We start from the raw sequence: 15,294 nt of genomic DNA, 5'->3' as shown, positions 1-15,294 counted from the left end.
CTAGGTTTCCTCTTAGACATCATCTCCCCCAGGAGCCTTCCCTAAGCCTCCCACGACTGAACCCAGGGCCGCTCCAGGTGTCTGAGAGTAGCCACATCTTACTGCTCTCACAGAACGTCCAGCTTTAGACTAACTGCCCACTGATGCGCTTCCTCATTACCGTCTCTTGGGAAGTTTCACTGCTGAAACCTCAGTACTTAGCAAAAGGGCCTGGGCACAGAGTAAATGCTCAGTAAAATCTGCTAAATGACTTAATGAGCACATATGGGCCACAGCCCCAAGCCTTGAAGTTATTACCAGAACTGGCTTGCTCGCTGACATTCAAAGCTGCCCACACTAAACACTGAGAACAAAACTGAAAACAAATTAAAACCCATAGAAGTATCATACCCAAAGGATTCTTCTTGTCTTTACATTTTTCTTTAAATTCGAGGATGATTTTTTTCATAAGTTCATCAACAGCCGCGTTGGAAGGTGCACACACAAGGACACGGTTTTGTTTGATTTTGGCATTGGAGTTCTCATCTGAATGCCCCTTCCTCTGGTTCTACAATTTGACACACACACGCCAAACAAACAGACAAACAAAAAATACGGATGAGCTCTATTAGAGTTTCCAGTTTTTCTCTACTTCCATGTATATTCGAAAGTTCCCCTTATAAATACTTAAAAATAAGTAACAGCACCTACATCTTACATGGACGTTAAAACGACTCTAACAGAACATTTTATCATGGCTTCTCTGAGCCTCACCTCACTATCCACTTGTTTTACTCCATACTCAATCCAACCAAAACGTAGCCCAGGAATATATTCCAGACAGTTTCTTGGCATTAGACGTGCCCCGTATTAAAGTCAGAAGACCACCATTCTAGCCCTTCGGATTAGTGTCACACAGGACAGCGTTTTCTGCTCTTTTTACTACTTACACCCTTGTCTCCTTCTGCCACCTCTTTTTCAGATACAGTTCCACACAGTATCAAAGATACACAAAAGTGCGGGGAGAAAGACCTGTAGTAGTTATTTACACGTCTGTCAGTTAATTCGCGTGAAACGACGCGCTCGGCTAACAGCACTGAAGCCCTCACACACTCTACCTCTGTCAGCAGGCGGTACAGAAGCCCAACGATAGTTTTTGATTTTCCTGTTCCAGGTGGTCCATGAATCAGACAGATCTTGGCAACTGACGGGGAGTGTTTGACCATGGCATATGCAGTTTCTATCGCTTTCTTTTGGTCTTCATTGAAATCTCTTAAGTAGGCGATCTATGCAAAAGACATTAGTGAGAATGAGTTGCTCTTCCTGGAGTAGCACCGGAGAGGAAGAAGAGAAAACCTCCTGTTTGAATTTCTTCTAACCTTTATCAGACAGAAACTTTGGTGATGATCAGGCAAGACCCCAAAATGACCTTTAATCTAAAGAACCCATCTCACTACTATAAAGAAAGTTATTTATGAGTGTCTGTAGGCTTCAGCCCATCTACAACTACTACAAATGCATTTTTATTTGTGATTCTTATAAAATGGATCACAATAAATTGGTCTATACTTTTCTTCTATTTATTCTTTCCTTAGAGAGTAAAAAAAAAAAAAAATTCCAAGATTTTCTTTCCTAACATTCCAAGATTTTGGATCAGATCTAAGTTTAAACCTCAGCTTCACTCACAAGCTAGGTCTCCGAACTCCTAACATCTCTGGGCCTATGCCTTTTCATCCATTAAATCTGGGACTCCTGAGAGCACGAGAAGTGAATAAGATACTGCACGGAAATTCCTCGCACATAGCAGCAGGCCAAACACTATCACTTTTCTCTCGCCTTCCTCGGTATTATCTCCCAGAACGAATATACACAGCTCTTACAGTAGAACATACGTGCTCATGCAAAATGGCAACTTTACCCATCAATTCTCCATCGATCTCTCAAATGCACAATTAACTCTATTAACCTAGTCCTACCTCTGAATTTTATCACCTAACAAGCATTTAAGTAGGATACTCATCTAACATTTTAATGCTCCTCTTTAAGCATATTTTCAATTCTTGATTGCACTGAGCCTTTTTCCCGAGGTAAGCTGAGTAACATAACACAGACTTGGCCATGTTAAAGAAAATGAAGCGCCGCACGCCGTCACCGTGTGCGCACAGGGATATGGCTTTTCCCGGACATAGAGGAAAGTGTAATGAATAAACAAACACAACACGATGCTGTCACATTCTGACATGAAATTTTCAGACTTGTTGTTCTCGTTTAACCATGACTCACAATTCTCTCAGACGTTGTAGTTAGTAAATCTTTTGTACAGAAGTCCATGGGGTTTGGATTCAGAACAGCTCTTGCCAGTTGGTTCCGTCCACTCAACAAAGACATGGCTTTCAACTTCCTCTGTGTAGTTACCAGAGAACTGATTACGACGCATTTCACGAGTTCATTTAAATTGAGTGACAAATTATCTTGAGTCTGGATGGAAAGGGAACACTCAGATTTCCCATTGCGCACTATTATCAAGAAGGAGAAAAAGCAATTTCAGTTGCCAGTGAATAATGTTGTCCAGCTAAAAAGGTTATTCAGAATTATGCATTTACAACTTATGTTTTTTGTATGATACGTTGTTGAAGTAATTCATTCAAATGCTTACTGAATGCTTCCTAAGAACCAGGCAGTTCTTTTCTAGAAGAGGGAAGCAGAGAAGCAAATAAACCTGTCAGGTGGTGATAAGCACGATGAAGCAAGCAGAGAAAGGGGATGAAGAAGGGACAGGGATGTGAAGGAGCTGTTACCGTCACAGGGAAGTCAGGGAAGGTGTTCCTGATACGATGGTATCGGAGCAGAAACTTAAAATAAGGGAGTAAGCCATGCCCTTACCTGGGGAGAGGGTGTTACTGGCAAAGAATCAACAACCGCAAAGACCATGAAGCAGAGATGTGACCGGAGTATTTCAGGAACAGGGACAAGCCTAGTATGGCTGGAAGGAAAAGTATGGAGACGCGTGCTGCGCAAATCAGAGAAGAAAACGGGGTTCCATTTTATAGGGCTCTGCAGACGACGATACTGTCTTTGAATCTTATTCCAAGTCTGGTAGAAAGCCACAGGGCAGCTTTGTACTGGGAAGTGACATGCTTGAACTTACACATTAAAAGACTCACTCCTCCTGCATGAGTATGAATGAAGAATAAACCACAAGGGGAAAAGCATAGAGGCAAACAGGCCACCAGGAGGCCACTGCAGTTGATGGCTGTGTGGACCAGGATGTAGTAGCAGACGTGGGGCTTGGATTCTGGATACTTTGGAAAGAAAAGAGTCAACAGGATTTGCTGATGAATTACCTGTAGGTTGTGAAACAAAGAAAGGATCAAGGATGACTGGGGTTTTGGGCCTGAGCAACTAAAAAAATGCAGGCCCCACTTGCTGAGATGGGAAAAACAGAAGGAACAGCAGATGTCAGGCAGAAAATCAAGCACGTCCTTTGGTCTTTCTAACAGATTTGCAAATGGAGAGGTCAGATAGTTGGCTGCTCGAGGAGCTGGAAGGAGAATACCTTAGAAATATAAATTTGGCACATGTCATCCTTCGCAAGAGTCAAAACCACAGATTAAGCTATGTACCCCTGCTGCTACTCCCCTAAACGCACTCTACAGGAAGAACTGGGCTGGACCACACTTATGGTCGAAATATGTCACAGTGCAGCATGACGCTGAACTCTAAGGAGCTTTGTTTTTAACACTCGCTGCAAAAAGGTGAAGGAATAATGAACTCATGCTCCCGTCACATAACTGAGACTAAGAACGCAGCAATGTTAAAAAAGGCCGCTTGGCATACCATGAAGAATGTGGGCAATCCTGCAGTCAGATGAATGTAGGTTTCAATTCTGGGCCCACCACTCAATACTGAGAATGACCTCGGAGGAGTTACTGCACATCCCTGAGCCTTAATTTCCTGATGAGCAGGGAATACATAAATCTCACTGCTTTGCAAGGCTTTGAGGAAGACGATACATGAGCACAGGAAGGACAAGGCACGTGGCCTGGCACACGGCAGGTACTTGTTACATCCAAGCTGACATTACTTCTGCGATGCTACTCCCAGAAGGGTCCCTACGACACAAGGGGTGGGAGCAATGGAAACAGCAAAACCTTCAAGTTGCCTTACAATGACTTATATGTTTGGTCTTCTCATTGATTCTTAGCCACAACACCAAGGTTGTGATTTAAGATATGAAAAAAACAGATGGTTTGCAAATTATTTAATAACAAACACAAGGACAGATGAAGGAATGTATCAGAAAGAGAGGACATTACAAAAGAAAGCTTTTAAATCATAAGTCTAGAGCAATAAGTATTGGGCCTTTCCCAGATGAAATCTAGAAAATCTAAAAAAGGACTCTGGATGGCAAGTAATCAACCTGGCAAATACACGTCTCGAATATGTACAACAAGTATGTGGCCAATAAAGCACAACTCAGAGTGAAATTAAAAGATGAGCTTCTCCCTGACAGTTTTCTCTTTACAGTCTCATCATCTACTTACTGACTGAAGTGCGGCGAAACTTATGAACATAACCGCAATGGTATTCACGGAGGTCTTGCATGCGATTTCTCTCGGTATCTTTCTTCTCTCCATTTTGTCTTTCAGGAACCAAAAACACCAAATCATTTTCCTTTGGATGAAACTGTTTAGCTAGTTCACATTCCTCAAGATGAACTATGAAACAATAAGAAGGTGGCACTGATTTACTTTAAATAAGATTAACTTAAAGGATCTTAAACCCTTATACTAAGTTCAAGCAAGTATACAGCACTGGACTTTGTAATATACTTCAAAATAATATTCTAAGCCCACCAGTCGACACTCTCAAAAACAAATTATATAGTAGTATAAAATGTTTCTTAACAATGGCTAAAAAGCCAAAATAAAATCGTAATACTCAAAAGTACCTAGTAGGAGGGCACGTGTTGCACGGTGCACTGGGTGTTATGCGCAACTAATGAAGCATCGAGCTTTACATCGGAAACCAGGGATGCGCTGTATGGTGACTAACATAATATAATAAAAAAAAATTAAAATAAAAAAATAAAAAAAAGTACCTAGTAAATTTCCTTTCCTTAAAATAGTTTTTAACCAAGAAATTTTCTCTTTTGTTCCTCACTTTTAAAATCCCAGGAAAAAAAAACCCAAAACAAATCCAAGAACATGTAAGAATTTTGAGCCTACTGGTGGCATTCCCAACAAGGGGGAAAGGCTAGTTGTAAACTACTGGGGCTGGGGCTGGGAAAACAGAGCAAGCACTACCACAAAAAAGCTGAGCACCAACCACCACGTCCAGTAACACAGTGAACGAAAATACAAGGCACCGGGATTAAGGAGAAAGAACCACTAAATCCAAACAAGACTTTACAATGCAGCAGGTAAGGGACGCTTGGGTGGCTCAGTCGGTTAAGCTTCTGACTTCCACTCAGGTCATGATCTCAGGGTCCTGGGATCAAGCCCCACATCGGGCCCCTGCTCAGTGGGGAGTCTGCTTCCCCCTCTCCCTCTGCCCCTCCCAATGCTTGTAGGCATGCATGCACACGCTCTCTCTCTCTCAAAATAAATAAATAAAATCTTTTTAGAACAAAAAATAAAATGTGGCAGGTAAGAAATCTATGCGAAAGCATCAGAGAACGCTTACAACAGTGAAGAATTACTGTGTTGAGACCCAGAAGAATGTGGAAATCCACGGGAGTCAACCCAGTATTTGCCCTAGAAACATCTGAACCATTCTTGGAGTGGCAGCCAAGAGTCCAGGCCGTACCTGGGATGGCCTTGTTAGACTAAAAAGACAAAAACTGGAGCCCAGGGCCTGTACAGAGTGGGGACGCTGGTAGCCCTGTATGCTTCGGGTTGGGACTATGGAGGAGGACTAAGGACTACACCCAAGGATGAAGGAGAAGCAAACCCACCTTGACGTGGGCTACAGCCCAGCTTCCAAACACCTGGGTGCTTCAGAAAAGCCCAATCCCTTAAACCAGATTACCCACATCGCAGGTGCCCCCAGAAGCCTGGCAGAAGCAAAGGAAAATCCTCTCTGGGGGAAGACAATACCGTGATAGGCCTCAAATTATTTTTATAAATAACTTTCCAAAGATAATAACCAACATGCACCAAGGATAAAGCACAAGGAGAGAAGAAACACACAAACTGGTAGAATCAATCAACAACAAAGGACTGTCCTGGGGGCTACAGATTGTGTCTCACACAGTTTAAAAGGTTTTGCCTTATCTATGGACACACTTCAAAGAGCTACGAAAACTATAGATTTTGATAAATCAAGGGTGCATGTTTTAAGTTTTGACCTAACTGTTCTAAAATAGTAAAAGATGTATAAATTGAGGTATAATTTCCAAACAAGAAGGTAAAAGAAATTTTAAAATGAGGAAAAAAAAGTAAAAATATTCAACCAAAACAAAAGGTAATACATGTAATATATAATTAGGTTCATTTACTTTTTTTTTTTTTTAAGATTTTTTTTTTTATTTATTTGACAGGATAGAGACAGCCAGCAAGAGGGAACACGAGCAGGGGGAGTGGGAGAGGAAGAAGCAGGCTCACAGTGGAGGAGCCTGATGTGGGGCTCGATCCCACAACGCCAGAATCACGCCCTGAGCCGAAGGCAGACGCTTAACCGCTGTGCCACCCAGGCGCCCCAGGTTCATTTACTTCTATTGTGTTTCATTTTATGGGATGCTTTTTAAAATTCACCTTTGGTAATTTAATAGTTCAAAGTCTCGTATATGTGTAAAAAGTATACTCTAGTTATCAGGTTGTTTTTTTAAGATTTTATTTATTTGACAGAGAGAGAGAGCGAGCGAGCGCGTGAGCACAGGCAGGGGAAACAGTAGAGGGCGTGGGAGAAGCAGGGGAGCCTGACTCAGGGCTCAATCCCATGACCTGAGCCAAAGGCAGACGCTTAACTGACTGAGCCACCCAGGCGCCCCTTAGCTTTTTCTTTATATATTTTATTAGGTACGTATACATTGAGATTGTCATCCCTCCTGCTGAACTAAACTTATTGTGAAAAATTCCCTTTGTATGTAAGGTTTTTTGCCTTATAGTCTATTTAGTCTGATATTAACAGAGCAAAACATGTCTTTTTAAGATTTTACTTATTTGAGAGAGAGAAAGCACGTGCACATGTGGGTGACTACCTGCTGAGCGGGGAGCCCAACATAGGGCTTGACCCCACGACCCTGACGTCACAACCTGAGCCGACATCAAGAGTAGGATGCCCAACCTACTCAGCAAGGGGAGACGCACATGGGGTGAAGTGTGGATGACCCCAGGAGCAGGCTGGGCGTCCTACTCTACACACACAGTGTTCCCTAACAGTGAAAAACTATTAAACAATGTACATGTCTAGACAGCTGGTTAAGTGGATCTGTGGAATCCACTCACAATGGAAATAACTACAAATATCAAATATATTGTTATTTAATAACTCTGAAAAGACATTTACAATATATTAAGTAAAAGTAAGTAAAATGTAAGTTTCATGAAGGCAGAAATCTTACGTTTTCTTCATAGCTATACCTAGAATCGAGAATCGCATCCTGTTAGGCACTATAAAGTCACATAAATATTTGCTGAATGAAAGATGTCATTAAAATAGGTAAAATGACCCTACTACAGTCACATATACACAATTCACACAGGTGAGTTGACAGTCTCGCAGTAAGATATATTATTTTCATAGGACTATCTTGGAATGATTGGAATTGGTGGTATTTATTTTTCTGCTGGCTAATATTATTTCAATGTCCTACAATGAGCATATAGTACCTTTCCCCCAAAATATACATACACGCTTTTTATCTTAATTGAATTTAAGGAGTAGGATGGACTGGGGGTGAGTGGGGGAGGCAAAAGAGGATTTATACTTTTTAAAGAATTCTCAATGCTTGGTCAATTTATAACTAATGCATAAGTGTGTATGTGTTTCAGACCAATGATGAAATGAGAAGATACACAGCAGTAAGATTTACTCAGAATCTATGAACACTATTATTTTGGGACACCCTCCCCCAAACAATCTTGTCAAGATCCCTTCACTCACCCTCTCTTCCATGTCCAGCTTCCACTTTGGCCTGTGGTATTCTAATTACACAATGGCTAAAACCATGAACTTTATATTCATAATTGTCCCAGTAATTATTCTCATTAATTAAGACTTTAAACATTCTTAATACAGGAGGGCACGTATTGCATGGAGCACTGGGTGTTATACGCAAGTAATGAATCATGGAACATTGCATCAAAAACTGGGGATGTACTGTATGGTGACTAACGTAACAAAATAAAAATTATAATAAAAATAAATTAAAAAAAAAAGACTTTAAACATTCCTTGTAAGAGGCTACAATTCAGCTTGGCAAACCTATGTCCCAGAAAATTCAAATGACCTTGTCATTTCCTCAAACAGAGGAAACCTTGTCAGGTTTCCTCAAAAAGAAATCTCCAATTATTATACATTCCAAATCACAGAAGAAAGAACTTACCCACAAACTCCCAGTATTTTTTATAATCAGCAGGAAATTTTCGTAAATGCAACTGATAGAATTTCTCTTTGTTTGGAGAGCTGATCCACTCCTGTGCCACCTAGACACAGCAAAAAAGCATATTAAGAAAACAAACATTCCGGAAAGCCAATTCCAAACAACAAAATTTCCCAAAACAAGCAACAAGTAAAGTCCGGAACCTAAAATTCCAAGTGGCAGAACATGAAAAGTTGTGACTTCTGGTTTCCAGCTTGGCATATAAGGAACTGAGAAGTCACCACTTCATCCTCAGGAGTTGCAAGCAAGCTGAAAAGTCAACAACCCTTCCCATCGTCACAAGGGACAGGAGCACCGAGCTCAGTGCCAGGAGAGCAAACCCTGAACCGGAAGTGAGGAGCTGCTTGAGGCTCAGTGTGGACAGCTCTGAGTGACAACTCCAGGGGGACGCAGTCATAAGGGAGACCCCTACACTTTGTTGAGTTCTGGCTCCAAGGAACCCTTTAAACTTTCCTTGTGAGAGGTTACAAATTCAGCTTACAAAACCTATGTCCCAGAAAATTCAAATGACGAAAAGGTGTCCTCAAACAGAAATCTCCAAGGCCCTCGCAGCGAGTACTAGAGAAAATCCATTCATGCTTCCAGCACGAGGAGGAGAAAAGAAACCATTCTGAAATATACCAAACATTCTGATCTTAACAAGGCTTGATCTTGGAGAAACTCTTTTATTACCAGAGTCGAACTATTTGAGGGAAGAGAAATAACCAACTGCAGCCCATTCCAGCCATCCTGTCCCACCTAAGGGGGTGGAGGGGACTGAGAAGCACATGTACAGTTCCCAGTCCAGGGGCCAAACCTCACAAAAGACTGAGAGGCTATCACGGGATTATAGAACGATCGCCCTCCTCCACAATTTACCACCAGATTACCAAAGGCCTATTTACTGCTGCTTGTCCCTTTCATCTACATCATGTCCACCTTACAACAAAAACTATAAGGCATACTCAAAGGCCAAAAACAGTCTGAAGAGACTGAATAAGCATCAGAATCGGAGGCAGATACGGCAGGAATGTTGGAATTACCAGACCAGGAAATTAAAAAAACAAACTATAATTAATATGCTAAGAGTTTAATGGAAAAAGTAGAGCATGCAAGAGATGATAATTGGGGTGCCTGGGTGGCTCAGTCAGTTAAGCGTCCAATTCTTGATTTCAGCTCAGGTCATGATCTCTCAGGTTTAAGATCAAGTCCTGCCTTGGGCTCTGCACTGGCCGTGGAGCTTGCTTAAGATTCTCTCTCCCCCTCACTCTATTAAAAAAAAAAAGGATAGATGATAATGTAAATTCTAAGAATCAAAAAGAACTTTTTTTTTTTTTAAGATTTTATTTATTTAACAGAGATAGAGACAGCCAGTGAGAGAGGGAACACAAGCAGGGGGAGTGGGAGAGGAAGAAGCAGGCTCATAGCAGAGGAGCCTGATGTGGGGCTCGAACCCAGAACGCCGGGATCACGCGCTGAGCCGAAGGCAGACGCTTAACCGCTGTGCCACCCAGGCGCCCCTCAAAAAGAATTTCTGCTAGAGATGAGAAACACTGACAGAAATGAAGGCTGATGCCTCTCGTGGGTTCATCCGTAGACGGGACAAGGCTGAGGAAAGAACTGAGCTTGAGGATCTGGCAACAAACTACCAAAGCTGAAAGGCAAGGAGAACAAAGACTATATATATGTGTCTAACAACAGAGAATCAAAATAAGCGAGGCAAAAACTGATAGAACTGCAAGAAAAAAATAAATTAATCTAATATTTAACACTCTTCTATCAGAAATGGACAGATCTAACAGGCAGAAAACTAGGAAAGACACAGCTGAACTCAAAAGCACCGTCAATCAACTAGATAGAAGTGACATCTACAGACTACTCCATAACAGTAGCAGATCACACATTCTTTTCAAGCTCACATGGCAAAACAGACCACATCCGGGGCCATAAACCACACCTTAAAAAATTTGAAAGGATAGAAATCATACACTGTCTGTTCCAGACTATAACAGAATTAAACTAGAAATCAACAACAGAGATAAGTGGAAAAGCCCAACATATCTGGAGATTAAACAACACATTGCTGAGTAACACATGGTCAAAGAAAAAATCTCAAGAGAAATTTTAAAAATATATTGAACTGGGCACCTGGGTGGCTCAGTTGGTTAAGCAGCTGCCTCCGGCTCACGTCATGATCTCAGGGTCCTGGGACCAAGCCCCACATCATGCTCCCCACTCAGCGGGAAGCCTGCTTCTCCCTCTCCCTCTGCCTGTTGCTCCCCCTGTTGTGATCTCTCCCTCTAATAAATAAATAAATAAATAAATAAATAAATAAATAAATAAATAAATAAATAATATCTTTTAAAAAATAATAAAATAAAAATATATTGAACTAACTGAAAATGAAAAATACAACTTACGAAAATTTGTGAGATGTAGCAGACGCAGTGCTTAGAGGGAAGTTTATCTGCACTGAATGCATATATTAGAAAAGAAGAAAGATCTAAAATCAGTAATCTAAGCTTCCACCTTAAGAAACTAGAAAAGAAGAGCAAATAAAAGCTAAAGCAAGCATAAAAAGAGAAATAATAAAAGAGAAGAAATCAATGAAACAGAAAGCAGGAAATCAAGAAGAAAAAGTCAATGAAACCAAAAGCTGGTTCTCTGAAAAGATCATAAAATTGATGAGCCTCTAGCCAGGCTAAGAAAAAAAAAGACGACACAAATTTCCAGTATCAGAAATGAAAGAGGAGACATCATTACAGATCCCACAGACATGAAAAAGGTAACAAAAGAATATTATGAACAGCCCTATGACCACAAATTTGATAACCTAGGCAAAATGGACCTATTCCTGGAAAGAAACAATCTGCCAAAATTCACAGAAGAAAGGATAACATGAATAGGCCAACATCTATTAAAGAAACTGAATCAATTAAAAAAAAGGAACTGAACTTCTGAAACAGAAAACACCCAGGCCAGCTGAATTCACTGGTGAATTCTACCAAATTCTTGAGGAAGAAATTATACCAATTCTCTATGATCTCTTCCAGAATACAGAAGCAGAAGACTATTTCTTAACTCATTCTATGAGGCCAACATTACCTTAACACTAGCACCAGACAGATATTACAGGAAAAGAAAACTATAGGTCAGTATCTCCAACATTAAAGTAAAAATCCCCACCAAACACTAGCAAATGGAATTCAACAATGTATAAAAAGGATTATACAACAACCAAGTGGGATCAATCCCAGGTATATAAGACTGGTTCAACATTTGAAAATCAAGTAATGTAATCCATACCATCAACAGATTAGCAAGGTTGCAGGATATAAGCTAAAATACAAAAATATTTCATATATACTAGTAATAAGAAATATATAATTATTTACATTAGCACTCCCCAAAATGAAATATTTAAATATAAATCTAACAAAATACGTGTTAAGAGCTCTAATGAGAAAAACTACAGGGGCACCTGGGTGGTGCAGTTGTTAAGCGTCTGCCTTTGGCTCAGGGTGTGATCCTGGCATTATGGGATCGAGCCCCACATCGGACTACCTGCTCTGCTGGGAGCCTGCTTCTTCCTCTCCCACTCCCCCTGCTTGTGTTCCCTCTCTCTGGCTGTCTCTCTCTGTCAAATAAATAAATAAAATCTTAAAAAAAAAAAAAAGAAAGAAAAAGAAAAACTACAAAACTCCAAAGAAAAATATCAAAAGAACTAAATAGAGATATTCCATGTTCATGGATAAGAGTCAATATTGTCCAAATGTGAAAAATTCTTCTCAACTTGATCTGTAAATTCAATGCAATCCCAATAAAAATCCCAGCAAGTTATCAACAAACTGATTCTGAAGTTTATATGGAGGGGCAAAAGACCCAGAGTAGCTAACGCAATACTGAAGAACAAAGAGGACACAATTTCAAGATTTACCATAAAGCTAGAGTAATCAAGATGTGTGGTACTGATGAAAGAATAAACAAGCAGATCAATGCAACAGAACAGAGAGCCCAGAAATAGACTTCCATAAATGATCTGACCCCAGTCAACTGATCAAAGGAGCAAAAAGCAATACAATGGAGCAAAGATGGTCTCTTTCAGCAAATGGTGAACAACTGGACATCCACAAAAAGGAAGGTAGACACAGATATTACACCCTTCAAAAAATTATCTTAAAATAGATCATAGATCTAAATGTAAAATGCAAAACTATAAAACTGCTAGAAGATAACACAGGAGGAAACCTAGACAATCTTGGGTATGGTGATGACTTTTCAGAAATAACACCAAAGGCATGACCCATGAAGGAAATAATTGATAAGCTGGACTTCATTAAAATTAGAACCTTCTGTTCTCTGAAAGACATTGTCAAGGGAATGAGAAGAGAAGCCACAGGCTTGGGAGAAAATATTTGCAAAAGATACATCTGGTAAAGGACCATTACCCAAAATTTATAAAGAACCCTTAAAACTTAACAATTAGAGAGCTCAACAATAAGAAAATCACCTAAAAATGGGCAAAAGACCTGAAGAGACACCTCACCAAAGAAGATAAACAATGCCAAGTAAACAATAGAAAAGATGTCCAAAATCCTATGTTATTAGGGACTGAAAATTAAAACGAGATGCCCCTAAATGTCTATTAGAATGGCCAAAATCCAGAACACTGACACCACCAAATGCTGAGAGGACACGGAGCAACGGGAACTCTCGATCGTTACTGGTAGGAACGCAAATGTGTGCCTTAGGCACTCTGGAAGACAGTTTCTTCCGGGACTAACTATGCTCTCACATGATGCCACAGTTGCACCACATATTTACCTAAATGGACTGAAACGTCATACACACGTGAACCCTGCACATGTTTATAGAAGCTTCATTCATAACGGTCAAGCCCTAGAAGTGACCAAGATGCCATTCAGTAGGTGAGTAGATAAATAAAACTGAAGTACATCTAGACAAGGGCATATCATTCAGCACTAAACAGAAGTGACCTGTTAAACCATGAAAAGACCTGGAGGAAACTTTAAATGTGTATTAAATGAAAGATGGGGCGCTTGGGTGGCTCAGTCGGTTGAGCACCTGACTCTTGGTTTCAGCTCAGGTCATGATCTCAGGGTCGTGGGACTGAGCTGCGCGTCAGGCTCCATGCCGGGCACAGGCCTGCTTAAGAGTCTCTCTCTTCCTCCAAGTTGGTACAGCCACTCTGGAAAACAGTGTGGAGGTCCCTTAAAAAGTTAAAAATTGAGCTACCCTATGATCCAGCCATTGCACTACTGGGTATTTACCCCAAAGATACAGACGTAGTGAAGAGAAGGGCCATATGCACCCCAATGTTCATAGCAGCAATGTCCACAATAGCTAAATCGTGGAAGGAGCCGAGATGCCCTTCAACAGATGACTGGATTAAGAAGTTGTGGTCCATATATACGATGGAATATTACTCAGCTATCAGAAAGAACGAGTTCTCAACATTTGCTACAACATGGACGGCACTGGAGGAGATAATGCTAAGTGAAATAAGTCAAGCAGAGAAAGACAACTATCATATGATTTCTCTCATCTATGGAACATAAGAACTAGGATGATCGGTAGGGGAAGAAAGGGATAAAGAAAGGGGGGGTAATCAGAAGGGGGAATGAAACATGAGAGACTATGGACTATGAGAAACAAACTGAGGACTTCAGAGGGGAGGGGGGTGGGGGAATGGGATAGACCGGTGATGGGTAGTAAGGAGGGCATGTATTGCATGGTGCACTGGGTGTTATACACAACTAATGAATCATCGAGCCTTACATCGGAAACCGGGAATGTACTGTATGGTGACTAACATAATATAATAAAAAATCATTAAAAAAAAAAAAAAAGAGTCTCTCTCTTCCTCTCCCTCTGCCCCTCCCCCCCACGTGTGTGCATGCTCTCTCCCTCAAAATTAATAAATCTTTTTTAAAAAATGCACAGTAAGTGAAAGAAGCCAATCTCAAAAGAGTGGATGATTCCAACTCCATGGCATTCTGGAAAAGGCAAAACTATAGGAACACTAAAAAGATTAGTGGTCAGGCATTCTGGAGGAGGGAGAGATGAATATGCAGAGCACAGATTTTTAGGGCAGGGAAACTATTCTGTATGATACTATAATGGCAGACACAGGACATCACACATTCGTCAAAACCTATAGACCAAGAGTGAACCCTAATGTAAATCACAGACTTTGGGTGATAATGAAGCAATGTAGATTTGTCAATTGTAACAAATGTATCAGTTTGGCATGGACTGTTGATAGTAGGGGAGGGCATGCACACATTTCGGGATAGGAATATATGAGAACTCTGTCCTTTCTGCTCAGTTTTGCTGTGAACCAATTAACTACGCCAAAATAGTTTAATAAATATAATTACTTTATGGCAGTTCAGTGAAATTGTCTAGAACTACCCTATGCAATTCAGTAGCAATTAGCCACATGTGGCTATTTAATTTTAACGCTACTTTAAATTCTCAAAGTTAATTCCATTCCTCACTAGCCCCATTTCCAGTGCTCAGTAGCCACCTGAGGTTATGACACTGCACAGTGCAGCTTCGAGCATCTCCAGTCTGGCCTAAAGGACTGTTGGACAGCACTGAGAGAACGCTACCTCCCAACCAGACCATTTCACAAGTGCACAAGACCTAGGTCCGTCACAAATTCTCACCAACATGTCACATTAGCCATCCAGTTTCTAAAACTCTCT

The 15,294-nt window shown here is 40.7% G+C and overlaps 1 protein-coding gene across 7 annotated transcripts in view; it reads right to left on the bottom strand.

Moving 5' to 3' along the window:
* SETX (senataxin) overlaps nucleotides 1-15,294 on the bottom strand; it is a 79,173-nt gene that overhangs the window by 24,091 nt on the left and 39,788 nt on the right. For all 7 annotated transcript variants that reach the window (XM_087869234.1, XM_087869235.1, XM_045770941.2 and 4 more), the window contains 5 exons: nucleotides 8,528-8,627; nucleotides 4,524-4,697; nucleotides 2,263-2,495; nucleotides 1,098-1,265; nucleotides 391-547 (listed from right to left, as the gene is read on the bottom strand). In XM_087869234.1, coding sequence (XP_087725360.1) covers nucleotides 391-547; nucleotides 1,098-1,265; nucleotides 2,263-2,495; nucleotides 4,524-4,697; nucleotides 8,528-8,627 — 832 coding nt within the window. The remainder of the gene's footprint in view (nucleotides 1-390; nucleotides 548-1,097; nucleotides 1,266-2,262; nucleotides 2,496-4,523; nucleotides 4,698-8,527; nucleotides 8,628-15,294) is intronic.

Source organism: Ursus americanus, chromosome 18, assembly GCF_024610735.1.
Source record: "Ursus americanus isolate L20-20 chromosome 18, mUrsAme1.1.p, whole genome shotgun sequence".
Taxonomy (NCBI): domain Eukaryota; kingdom Metazoa; phylum Chordata; class Mammalia; order Carnivora; family Ursidae; genus Ursus; species Ursus americanus.
The sequence above is the reverse complement of the archived record's forward strand: the minus strand, read 5'-3'. Positions and strand labels throughout refer to the sequence as shown.